The sequence below is a fragment of the Jaculus jaculus genome, chromosome 1, assembly GCF_020740685.1.
Source record: "Jaculus jaculus isolate mJacJac1 chromosome 1, mJacJac1.mat.Y.cur, whole genome shotgun sequence".
Classification (NCBI taxonomy): domain Eukaryota; kingdom Metazoa; phylum Chordata; class Mammalia; order Rodentia; family Dipodidae; genus Jaculus; species Jaculus jaculus.
In genome coordinates, this window is record NC_059102.1 from 42,102,637 (window position 1) to 42,116,185 (window position 13,549).

At 37.6% G+C, this 13,549-nt stretch overlaps 1 protein-coding gene across 4 annotated transcripts in view; it reads left to right on the forward strand.

The window, feature by feature from the left end:
• Nucleotides 1–13,549, forward strand: part of LOC101615233 (protein FRA10AC1) — a 39,967-nt gene that overhangs the window by 15,572 nt on the left and 10,846 nt on the right. For 2 of the 4 annotated variants that reach the window (XM_045159800.1, XM_045159817.1), the window contains exons 8-10: nucleotides 1,427–1,472; nucleotides 6,530–6,643; nucleotides 9,641–9,759. In XM_045159800.1, the coding sequence (XP_045015735.1) occupies nucleotides 1,427–1,472; nucleotides 6,530–6,643; nucleotides 9,641–9,759 (279 nt within the window). Of the gene's footprint in view, nucleotides 1–1,426; nucleotides 1,473–6,529; nucleotides 6,644–8,191; nucleotides 8,235–9,640; nucleotides 9,760–13,549 lie in introns of all 4 variants that reach the window. The other 2 variants (XM_045159804.1, XM_045159810.1) reach the window with 2 other exon arrangements.

A 13,549-nucleotide genomic window follows, 5' to 3' on the forward strand; every position in this document is an offset into this window, starting at 1 on the left:
TACAGCACTTTCCAGCACTAGACAGGCTAGCTGTTTGGGGACTGGCTTTCTTCTGAATTCTAGCCAGGTCTGTATAATGTAGGATTTTATGTCCCGCAGAGATGTCTTAGCTTGCTAGAAGAGAGGTTTTGATTTTTAAAAATACAGTACTTTTGTTGTATGTGGGAATAGCAGCCTATATCTAATATGTCCTATATTCCAAGTGGAATCTTAATAATATCAACTAGCAGGTACCTATTGACTATTTACTACAGGATTTATCAAGCTTTTAAAAAATATTTTTATTTATTTGTAAGCAGGAGAGAGAGAGAGGGAGAAAGAGAGAAAAGATATTCCAGGGCCTCTTGCTGCTGCAAACAAACTCCAGACATATACAATGCTTCACGTGGGTAATGGGGAATTGAACCTGGGCTGGCAGGGCCCTGTAAGCAAGCACCTTTAACCACTGAGAAATTTCTCCAGCCCATCAGGCTTATTTATTTTTATTTTTATTTTGGTAAAGGACTGGATTGTAACTTTCTCCATGATTCTAGAACTAAACATGAACATGTCTCTCTTTTTCTTAGTAGATTTTTTTTTGGAGCATTTTTAGGTTCACAGAAAAATAAAGCAGATGTACAGTGAATTACTCTTAATTCATCATAGAGTGAAGAAGGTAGACACATGAGTGAATGGATACGGTTGTATTGCAACAAAATTACTTATAAAATCAGGAAGCAGGCCTGTGTGCAATAGTCTACCTACCCCTTGTGTGCTGTGTACCAGTTACTATTTTAAGCCCTCTGTATGTATTGTTTCATTTGAACCTCTCTACTCAAATCTCTGCATATGAGGAAATAGGCAAAAAAGCAATTGATAACTTGTGGGGTTCTATACCATTGTGAAGTGGTAAGGGTGAAATATAAACCTAAGTAATCTCATCCCAAAGGCTGTATTTCTTTGCACTAGTAAAATGCTCTTTACTGTGACCTTTTTTCTCTGGTAGCTTCCAGGATATATTATTTATTCACATTTTATGACCTGGGACTTACAACTTTTAGGGCATCCTAAAAGTAGGTATGATTATGCTTTTCATTATTCTTTATTAGAGAGATAGAGAAAGTGAGTGAGTGAGTGTGGGTGTGCCAGGGCCTCCTGCTACTGCAAACGAACTCTAGACACTTTGTGGATCTGGCTTTATAACTGGGTACTCAAACCTGGGTCATTAGGTTTTGCAAGCAAGTACCTTTAACCACCAAATCTTTCCCCAGCCGAATAAGGTTGTTTTGAACTGATAGGTGGGTAATTGTACAAAGGTCTTTTCAAATGTTCATGGTGAGAATTGTTTACTTTTTAGGTTGATAAATGTTACTCTTATTGACATTCTGTTTAGGTATGTACATAGTTTTAATTTACTTTTGCATAAATATAACTCTTTTCTTATCAGTTTGGATTTAGGTGGCGAATAGAAAAAGAAGTAATTTCAGGAAAAGGTAATTATTTGAAGAGTTTACTTTAACTTGGGTTACACGAGGCCACTTTCATGCAGGTACATAATGTTCTCTGAGCTCGCTCCTCGCAGCCTTTGCTGCCTTGCTCTCCCCTAGACCATTGCTCCTGCTCCGTGCCGTCTGGGCCTGTATGAGTCTATGTATCTGTATAAAATCTAGGACCTACAAATGAGAGGAAATGTGAGATTGGTATTTTGAGACTGGCTTACTTTTCTTAATATGATTATTTCTAGTTGCTTACATTTTCCTATAAATTCTTTATGGCTGAAAAAATTCTATTATGTATATTCACCAATATCTTAAAATCCATTCCTTTGTTGATAAATACCTAGCTTTTGTAAATACCGCAGTAAACTTTAATGTTGCAAGCACCTCTGTGGCATATTGACTTGGAGTTTATTGGGTAAATAACCAGGAGAGGTATAGCTGAGTTATATGAGTTTTAGCTATTTAAGAAACCTCCATACTTATTTCTGTAGTGACTGGAATAGTTTACATTCCCACCAGTGGTGTATATGAGATCCCTTTTGTCCACATCCTTGTCGTTATTTGTTCTTGTTTTTTGCATTTGTGTGTGGGTGGTGTGTATGTGTTTCGCTTATGTGGGTGGGGGTGTGCACATGTATCATTCATATGGTGGCTAGAAGCTGACCTCAGGCATCTTTGTTCCTTACTCTTGGTTTCCTGAGGCCGGGTCTCTTACTTGAGCTCAGAGCTTGCTGCTTCAGCTAATCTAGCTAGCCAGCTTGTTCAGAGGAGACCGGTAGAATGTCACCTTTAAACATTCACTTGAGGATATGTAGAAATGTTTAGAGTGCTAAAGATTTGATAGCAAGGAATAAATGAATGCTTATCAATTTTTGGAGTAAAACTGTATTCCAGCCAAATCAACATTTGAAAATAGGAATGAAATACCAATTTAAATCCAATAGAATTGGGAAGAAGACAGTAGTCTATATTTTGGAAGTCCCTCAGACTGAACCCAAATATTTTGTCTAATAGTCAAAGACATTTTCTTGGCAATTAGTAAATGTTATCTTCTATGCATTGCTATATTGTCTTCATTAATTTTTTTCTGAAATTGTGTATCTCTATCCTGTCTCATGCTATAAGATATCTCCTTATAGATTAATTATATCTTAAATATTAATATCTCTGAAAACTACATAGTACAGTGTGGGAAATAGTTTTAAACTTAACGTTCAAAACCAAAAATGAAGTGATAAAACATTTTTAAATTAATTAATTTATTTATGGGAGAGAGAAAATATGGGTGTGCTGTGGCCTTTTGTTATTGCAGACAAACTTCACACACATTATGCATATTGCTTTATATGGGGAGTGGGGAATCAAACCCCAGCCTGCAGGTTTTGCAGGCAAGTGCCTTCAACCACTGAGCCATCTCCCCAGCCCTGATTAAACATTTTAAAGTGATTAAGCAGTTATAATATCAGGCATTTCCCTTAAGCTGGATATGCTTTATGCCTGGTGTGAAACTGGATATCCAGTAAAGGAAATTAAAAATAGTTTTGTTTTCTCTATAAATATTGCAGGATTAGCCTTTGTCATTTAAAGGCACTCTAAAAGAAAGGGGGGAAAAGCATAAATTTAAAGCAGTTTTAACTTTTTTAGGATTGCATTATAATTTGTATTTTATGTACAAATAATGAAAAACTTCTGAAATGTTTGTCACAATTTCAAAGTTTTATACTTAAAAAATTTTTTTTGATTTTATTTATTTGACAGAGAAAAAGAGGGAGAGAGAGAGAATGGGTGCACTGGGGCCTTTAGCCACTGCAAATGAACTCCAGACACATGTGTCACCTTGTGCATCTGGCTTATGTGGGTTCTGGGGAATTGAACCTGGGTCCTTTGGCTTTGCAGACAAGTGCTTTAACTGCTAAGCCATCTCTCCAGCTCGTTTTTTTCATTTTTTATTTTTTATTTTACTTTCTTTAATATGTATTTTATTTATTTGTTTGAGAGAGAGAGAGAGAGAGAGAGAGAGAGAGAGAGAGAGAGAGAGAGAGAGAGAATGGGCGCATCAGGGCCTCGAGCCACTGCAAACAAACTCCAGATGCATGTGCCTCATTGTGCATCTGGCATATGTGGGTGCTGGGGAATTGAACCTGAGTTATTTGGCTTTGCAGGCAAGCTCCTTAACCACCGAGCCATCTCTCCAGCCCCCAGCCCAAGTTTTATACTTTTATCAAATGAGATTTTCAGGTGTTTATAATGTTACCTTTTAAAAATTGAACAATCTGGGCTGGAGAGATGGCTTAGCGGTTAAGCGCTTGCCTGTGAAGCCTAAGGACCCCGGTTTGAGGCTCGGTTCCCCAGTTCCCACGTTAGCCAGATGCACAAGGGGGCGCACGCATCTGGAGTTCGTTTGCAGAGGCTGGAAGCCCTGGCGTGCCCATTCCCTCTCCCTCCCTCTATCTGTCTTTCTCTCTGTGTCTGTTGCTCTCAAATAAATAAAAATAAATATTTTTAAAAATTGAACAATCTTCAAATTCATATAACTGAATAAACTGTTGGGAAGCAGAGAGCAAGCTACTGCTGTGATTTCTATTGAAATTTTGTCATTGCTATTTAATAGCTGTTACTAAATATTTATATATTAATTGAGTCTCAATTTGGAATAAAATTGAAAATCTACTTTTAAAACTAGCCTTTTAGATGATAATGTTCTAAATTCATTTTGGTAGTTTTTGACATTTTTATGAAAAGCCTTTTGTGGTTTTGTATTTGTTCTTTTTTAACCTTAAATTGAATTTTATTTTTTATTTGTGTGTGTGTGTATGTGTTTGTGTATGTGTATATGGTATGTATGTGTGTGGAATATGTGTTCAGATATGTGTGTGAAGGCCAGAGGCTGACATTGGCATTGGCTGACTTCTCAATCCTGCTCCACTTTGTTTATTGAGGCAAGGTCTCTCATGTGAACCCAGAGCTTGCCAGTTTGGCTAGTCTTGCTAGCCAGCTTGCCCTGGGGATCCCCTGTCTGTGCCCCTGAGCACAGGAATTACACACAGGCCATCATTTCCAACAGGGGTTGGCACAGATGCTAGGGACGCTTATGCAGATACTAGGGACACTTACGCAGATACTAGGGACGCTTACGCAGATACTAGGGACGCCTGCACAGATGCTAGGGACGCCTGCGCAGATGCTAGGGACGCCTGCGCAGATGCTAGGGATGCAAATTCTAGTCCTCTATGTTGTGCTGCAAGTACTTTATCCACAGAGACGTCTTCCCAACTAATGAGATGTAAATTATTTTATTGTTTGTACAAACCAAAGTTTGATTTGTTGGGCTGGAGAGATGGCTTAGCAGTTAAGATGCTTACCTACGAAGTCTAAGGAACTAAGTTTGATTCCTCAGTCCCCATGTAAAGCCAGATGCATTAAATGGATTAAAGGCATGCACCACCACGGACGGCTGTATTTCTTTTTAAAAAATGTTATTTTAAGCTGGGTGTGGTGGCGTACACCTTTAATCCCTGCACTCGGGAGGCAGAGGTAGGAGGATCACCATGAGTTCAAAGCTACCCTGAGACTACAGAGTGATTTCCAGGTTAGCCTGAGCTACAGTGAGACCCTACCTCAAAAAAAGCAAAACAAAAAAACAAAAAACAAAAAAAAAACCAAACTATTTTAGAGAGAGAATTGGTATGACAGGGCCTCAGCTACTTAAATCAAACTCCAGTCACTTTTGCCACCTAGTGAGTATATGTTCTGTTTGCCTCACCTTTGTATGTCTGGCTTATGTGGGATCTGGAGAGTGGAACATGAGCCCTTCAGCTTTATAGGCAAGCATCTTAACCACTAAGCCATCTCTCCAGCCCTACTTTTGCATTTCTTCATCCAGGGTTCTAATGCATCCACTCATTTGAGATCCTTCAATACAGAGTCATTAAAATTTTATTTAAATATAAACTGTCAGTTTATCAAATGAGAATTCTGTGGCATATTTCTTTTTGTGGGGATGCTCTTTAGCCAGGTCTGGTGAACTAGTCCTGTGGGCTTGGCCGCTCTGGCAGCTAAGACAGGAAGATTACAAGTTCAAGATTGGCTTGGGCTACAGAACAAGTTCCTGGCTAACATAGGCAATTTAGCAGATTCTGTTTCAAAATACAAATGTAAAAAATGAAAAGGCTTGAGGATACAGTTCAGTGACAGGTCACATGCTTAGCATGCTCCAGGCACTGAGTTCAGTGCCCAATTCTGGAAAAAAGGAAGCTCAGCTCTTTGACTTGATACTTGTATATATATTTTTGAACTTGCAAATAGAGTTTTAGGTTTCATTCTGGTATTTTCAAATGCAATTAGTTGATTCTCCTTCCCTTCTCTCCCTGGTTGCCTTCTCTCCTCTCTCCCCCATGTGTTTTCCTGTCATATGTGGACTTTATTTAACCTTTCCTCTAGCCCCCTTCTTAGGTATTTCTTTATACCCACTGTTGGTTACCATTCTAGCTTTATAGGGTTTACCCATGTTTCCCCCTCTTTATACACATACATGAAGCTATTTACAAGCTAGGATCTGCATATGATAGAAAACATGCAGTTTTGGTCTTTTGAGTTTGGGTCACTTTGCTTAATATAATTCTGTCCAGATTTACCCATTTTCCTGAAATTTTCATATTTTAATTTGTACTGCTGGGTAATAGTCTATTGTATATATGTATCACATTTTTATTATTCATCTGTCAGTGGGCATTGAAGCTGGTTCTATTTCTTAGCTATTATAAATAGAGCAGCAACAAATATGGATGTGCAATAAATGATATTGTGATCAAGTAGCAATAAACATGGATCTCTATAGTAGGAGAGTGTGGAGTCCTTAGGGCACATGTGTAGGAAGTATATATGTCTTGTTGTTGAGCTATCTTCTTGTTAATTCTACCATTGTTAAAGTCAGTTACTTTTTGTGATTTTATGTTGCTAAGGTTGTACATTTTCAGAGTAAACTTTAGAGATAATAGCTTATATAAATAAATACTGTCAGTTAGTTAGCTAATATTCTTTTCTTTTTGCAGGTCAGTTTTTTTGTGGAAATAAATACTGTGATGAAAAAGAAGGCTTGAAGAGTTGGGAAGTTAATTTTGGTTATATTGAGCATGGTGAAAAGAGAAATGCACTTGTTAAATTAAGTAAGTTAATTTTAGGGAAGATAAGGTTGCTTTCTCCCAGTTTTAGGAACTACATTGCTACTCTGCTTATAGTTAGGATTGAATTTTTATTTTTAATTTAGAATTGAAATGAGCATACTATTGCTAATTTAATTTAAAAATATTTAACACATTTGCCATGTAGGACTCTTTTTCCTAAGAACTTCCTAAAATCTCAGAGAACTTTTGAGCCTAATTTTTTCTTTTTTAGCATTACAGAGATATTTGGGTAAATAATTCTAATGTTAAATTTAGGTTGGTAACTTGTAGAGTAGAAGTGTCTTCTGACAAGCTTGACAATGTCCCTAAGTTACATGTGTCAGAGGCAGAGTGTCAGAAAAAGTGATGTGAGATCACATGTTGGCTAATTTTACAGTCCTAATGTGGTATAGACCATAAGTAAAATTTTCTTTGACAATAAGAAAAATTTTACAAAGCTGTACTTGTTCTTGGTATCAGTCTTTTTTTATTTTTATTTTATTTATTTTTTTTTTTAATTTTTATTAGTATTTTCCATGATTATAAAAAAATATCCTATGTTAATTCCTCCCCCCCACTTTCTCCTTTGAAATTCCATTCTCCATCATATTACCTCCCCATAACAATCATTGTACTTACATATATACAATATCAACCTATTAAGCACCCTCCTCCCTTCCTTTCTCTTCCCTTTATGTCTCCTTTTCAGTCTGAAAAGTACAGAAAATCCTGAAGGTGGCAGTCCCCTCACACGTAGGGTTGAGAATGTACTATGCTGTTTTGTTCAGTTACTTTTCATGTGTTGGCTGCTCTCTCCCTTGTCACACCTACAGCCTTTGCCATTCTCTGGGTCCTGAGTAAGCAAGCCCCTTTGATCATGGAGCCATCTCTCCAGCCCCAGTCTGCTCCTAAGTAAATGCATCCTCAGAGTTTTCCTTCTGACAGTTTACCCTCATGGTGTTAGCACACCCCCGAGGTCCGTACTCCTAAGAGCCTTTAGGGAGTCAGCCAGTGTGCAGAGAGGCCTCGGCGGTGGAATTCGGAAAACCTCTCCCTTTATTTTACTGTCCTCATAGCACTTCTGTGGAGACGCCCACATCATATTATTATGCTATTATTATTAGATATCTTTGATGGGAGATACTAATGCTTCCCATGGAACACAATTGATGACATGTTTCAGTCGTCATTTAATATCATTTTGGTTAAGTGTGCATTTATTGAGGTGTGGAGGATTAGATTCTTCTTTATATTTTTTCCCATATAATAGAGGGATATGAAGAAAACGAGGGCTGGGGAGATGGCTTAGTGGTTATAGGTACTTGCTTAGAGGATCTGCCAGCCTGGGTTCGATTCCCCAGTACCTATGCACAAAATGGTGCATGTATCTGGTATTCACTTGCAGTGTGTCAAGAGGCCCTGGTATGCCCATTCTTTCTCTTCAAATAAAGGAAAATATTTTTACAAAAGAAAATAGGAACTTATTGAAAGTAGAGTAGCAGGGTAGTCACTCTTAATTCAGCAATTCAGTGGTGTTTATTTTTCTTTTAGGGTTATGCCAGGAATGTTCCTTTAAGTTAAATTTTCATCACAGGTATTTTTTTTTTTTTATTCTGCTTATACTGCTTAGTAATCTTGGCCATATTCATTTAATTGCACTGATGTGTCTAAAGGGAGTCTTGTGTAGTTGATGTTTTAACTGGTTGATATCATAGAAAATCAGTTCATTTTGTGTGACCACATAAACAAGGGAATTGGAGGTTCACTATGCTGTGTTCTAGCCAAACAGCTTGAAGTGTGAAGGTCTCTGTGGGATAATAGATGTTAGAATTTTTAATTTTAGTTTGAGATTAGTGTCCAGACATCATAATATTCTTAGAAACTCTGTTATGAGGCAGACTACATAAAGTGGTTCTTAGGACTTTAAACACTGTTTTTACTGGAGTTTGTCACTGTTACAAAGGCATTATGCTCTTTTTAAATGTTGAAAGGAAGCTGTTATGGAATTGGCATGAATATATCTACAGTACTGAGTAGATTCTGAGGCCTGTACTTACTATGCAGTATATAAGAGATCACTGGCCTTGGTTTCTTAAATTATTATTATCTTTTATTGTATTTGTAGACAGGATCAGGCTATGTAGCACAGGCTGGCATTGTACTCTCACAGTGTAGCTAAGGCTGGCCTCAAACTTGTGTTCCCCCTGCCTCAGCTTTATGAGTGCTGGGATTATAGGCTTGTGCTAGCACACCTAGTTTAAAATCAGCTTTATTATAATTGTTCCTATTTAGAATTTTAGCTGTTAAAAATGAATAACAATTTTTAAGTTCTTAAAATTAGCAGAACTTTTTTACTCTAGTTGCCTAAATCTTTATTTCCCATGTCAGTGACATTGAAAGAAACTAGAAATGTTTTGCAGTTTTCCCTTATGAGGTTTATTTCAAAGTTGAAATAACTTATGAAGGAATTAATGTGATTATACAGCACTAATCAGTAAAATTAGTAAAAAATGTTGTAAAATTAATGCTATTAAAAGTATTATAGCATTCGCATAGATGCCTTAATTTGGAAGTTCTATTAAGTAAACTTTTGAAAGCAATATCCTTCTTTGGATATGGGAATTTAGGGTGTCTTCAGAATGACCCTGGGCTCTTGATTGGGTTTCTAATCCAGGAGATAGGGTGCAATTTAAAACAAATTACAGTAAAACTCTGATTTACTACTCTGGTGCATAGCAAGAAAGAACTGATTTATATTTACTAGTGTGGTGTACAGAACATATAAAATAGTTCTTTGTCTCAGTGCTTAGGCATCATTATCTTACACAATTATCTTAATTTGTGTCCTAACCTAAATATTTAGATGTTTATTCAAGGTTACTTACCATGTAAATTACATTTGAAATAGTTAACTGATTTGATTTTTTATTCATTAGTTTTTAATCTCCTATAAGGACAGTTGAAAAGATTAATTTTAATTTTGCATTGTTTAACATAAAGGAGAAAGGAAATCAAAGCAAAGAAAAGAAAGGCTAAAATCAAAACAGATGGTGAAGAGTCATCACATAAAAAGTCCAGAATATCATCTGCAGAAGAAGCCACCACAAGAAAGGATGATGGTAAAAGGAGATTAAGATATAGCCTCTGCCTATGTTTCTGTATATGAGTGTAATCTGCTGGATGCAAATGTGGAATTTAACTGTTTTGTTTTATAATAGTTGGAAGGGAAATGGTTGATAATTCAGATGTGAGTGTACAGTGATTTACAGGAGTTTTAAAAAAGAAAATGATTTATTTTGATTCATTTTATTTTATTGAACATTCTTAATTATTTATTTGCAGCAATAGAGAAAGAGAGAATGAATAGGCATGCCAGGGTCTTTTACAAACTCCAGACCCATGCAACACTTTGTGCATCTTGCTTTACGTAGGTACTGATGAATCATACCTGGGTCAGCAAGTTTTGCAATCAAAGCCTTTAACCACTGATCCATCTTTCCAGACCCTTGATTCATTTTAAATATTTTTATTTAGTTAGTTGGTTACTTGAGAGAGCGAGGAAAAAAAAAGGCAGGTAGAGAGAAAGAGAGAGAACAAGAGAGAATAGGTGCACCAACACCTCTAGCTACTGCATATGAACTCCAGATGCATGTGCCACCTTGTGCATCTGGCTTATGTGGGTTTGGGGAAGTCAAACTAGGTTCCTAGACTGTGTAGGCAAGCGTCTTAATCGCTAAGACATCTCTTGAGTCCTTGATTCATTTTAATTCCTAGCTTCATCCAATACTTGTTTACTTGGGCAACACACTGAGTTTCTTTGTGTGTGTGTTTGTGTGGTATACATGCGTGGAGGTGTGGGGGTGCATATGTGTGGAGGCCAGAGGCCAGTATTAAGTGTCCTTATACTTGTTCTCTATCCTCTTTCTTTTTTTTTTTTTTTTTCAAGCAAGTACCTTTAATGGCTGAGCCATTTTCCTAGCCCCAAATGTGAACTTTTTTTTTCTATTCAAAGTTTTTTTTTTTATTTACAACTTCCATGATTATAAACAATATCCCATGGTAATGCCCTCCCTCCCCCCACTTTCCCCTTTGAAACTCCATTCTCCATTATATCCCCCCCTCTCAATCAGTCTCTTTTATTTTGATGTCATCATCTTTTCCTCCTATTATGATGGGTCTTTTGTAGGTAGTGTCAGGTACTGTGAGGTCATGGATATCCAGGCCATTTTGTGTCTGGGGGGAGCACGTTGTAAGGAGTCTTACCCTTCCTTTGGCTCTTACATTCTTTCCACCACCTCTTCCGCAATGGGCCCTGAGCCTTGGAAGGTGTGATAGCGATATTTCAGTGCTGAGCACTCCTCTGTCCCTTCTTCTCAGCACCATGGTGCCTTATGAGTCATCCCAAGGTCACTGCCATCTGAAAAGAGAAGGTTCTCTACCAAAAGTGAGAGTAGTATTAATATATGGGTAAGAACTTTAAGAGAAGTGCTTCCTGGGCAGTTTGATAAGCATAGTATATACATTTAGCCAGACAGCAGCAGACATTACACCCCTAGGGCTCATGACTACCCCTGTTTTAAGTTTTTGGTATCAGGGATGTATTCCCTCCCATTGAGTGGGCCTCCAGTCCAATTAGAGGGCAGTTGGTTTCCACCATGACAGATGTACCACTATTGTACCCGTTGGCTCATTTGACCTGGCTGGCCAAATATAAGTCTTGTAGTGTCCACTGCTAGGTGTCTTCACTGGTGTTTTCTCTTTCTCCCATTGAACTGCATGCAGAGTGGCTTCTTCCAGCTTTCTGTCAGCTGGTCTGTATGGAGGAAGTTATCAGCTCAGTTCCAGCAGGATTTCTCAGTGGCCTTGCAGCCCAAGTATGTAGAGTCTTCAGCAATAGGGTCTTACCATCTATTCCTGGTGGGAAACCAAGAGCCTCAACAATGACCTGTAATGTTTTGGGGGCACCAGGGACCTCCCTGGCCAACAACTCACTGGATGGTATCCCATCCCTGGCACTGAGAATTTTCTAGCAACTATTTATGGCTCCTAAGTGTTCCATTGTCCAAAACTGGAGGATTCTATATGATTTATATATATCCTCTTAGATTTTGAATAGCCCTCCCTCTACCTTTCCTTTACTCAATCTGTTCTCCTGACCTCACTTGGGCCTTTTCACCCCCATTAATCTATTCTTCTACATACACACACACACACACACACACACACACACACACACACTTACATATATACAATACTATCCTTTTTTTTTTTTTTTTTTTTTTGAGATAGGGTCTCACTGTAGCCCAGGCTGACCTGGAATTCACTAAGGAGTCTCAGGGTGGCCTCAAACTCATGGCACTCCTCCTACCTCTGCCTCCCAAGTGCTGGGATTAAAAGCGTGCACCAGCATGCCCGGCTACAATACCATCCTATTAAGTACTCCCCTCCCTTCCTTTCTCTGCCCTTTATATCTCTTTTCTAGCTTACTGGCTTTTGTTACTGAGTTTGCTTCCTACTCACACAGAAGTCCAGTCATAGGTAGCTAGGATCCTTGAGCTAGTGTCTGTTATGGAATCTAGAGATCAATAACTTAGCTAGCTACTGAGTCCCAGGGATTTACCTGTCTTCACCTCTCCATAGCTTGGATTTCATTTATGCACCACCATACCCAGATGCTGGAGGTTTTAACTGATAGCTAACAAGTTGCTCACTAAGCTGTCTCCACAAACTTTGAATTCACTTCTTGAGCTCATTTTAACTACCATATATGTTGGGGTAATGTGATATCCTGCCTCCATATTGTTTAAGTTTGAAGAGAATCAAATAAGAATGTGAAGTCACTTTGAACATTATAAAATAGTTGTATAGTTCACTATTGTAGTTCTTACTATGATGGTCTTGGTTATGTTTTTCCCTATCTTATTGAGCTTTTTAAAATGACATAGGTTGATATGGACCTATGTCCTCAGAACCTAGCATAATTCTAAGTACAAACACACAGTAAATAATTACCAATTGAAACACTGCTTACACTTTTCTCAGCAATCTTTAAGTTGCCTAAGCCTCCATTTCTTCATATGTAAAATAGTCATGATAATAGCACCTACCTTATAGGATTCTTCAGAGTAGAAATAATTTATTAAGCAATTTGCATAGTGCCTGGCACATAATTAGCTATTGTGAAGGTTACTTCTAATTGCTTTTTTGGCCTATGATAAAGTCAAATTGGCTGTAACTTACAATGAATACAACTTAAAACTAGGTGGAGGGCTGGATAGATGACTCAGTGATTAAAAGCCCTTTCTTCCACAGCCTGCTGGCCTGGGTTTGATGCCCAGCATCCACACAAAGCGAAATGCACAAAGTGGCACATGCACCTAGAATTAATTTTCCATGGCAAGAGGCCCTGGTATGCACATTCTTTCTCTTGCTCTCTCTTTCACTCTGCTTGCAAGTAAATAAACTGGGTGGATAATGCTATCTTCAGTTAGATTCAATCCAGTGTAAATATAGTATTTGAACAGGAGAGGGCTCTCTTGCTCTAGCTGAGATCATTATATAAGGTATATTTTTCATTTTATTTCTTACATATCACAGTGTGCATGGAGCTAAAATGTTTTAATGTTTTAGACTTGGATGGTTAGTAGAAGATATTCTATTGCTTATAGAGAGCATTTGAATCTGCTTTTTTATGTCTGCCTTAATTACTTCCCAACTCTAAAGTAAATCCTAGCTAATATAAATCTCATTTGAGTTTTAATATTATTTGTCTTAACATGCTAACAGTCAATTTAATGTACGTTTGAGAATTTTGGTGCATTCATTATTATATTATGCAATATTTCAAATTAAAGGAGATTTCTAACATGCTAACAGTCAATTTAATGTACGTTTGAGAATTTTGGTGCA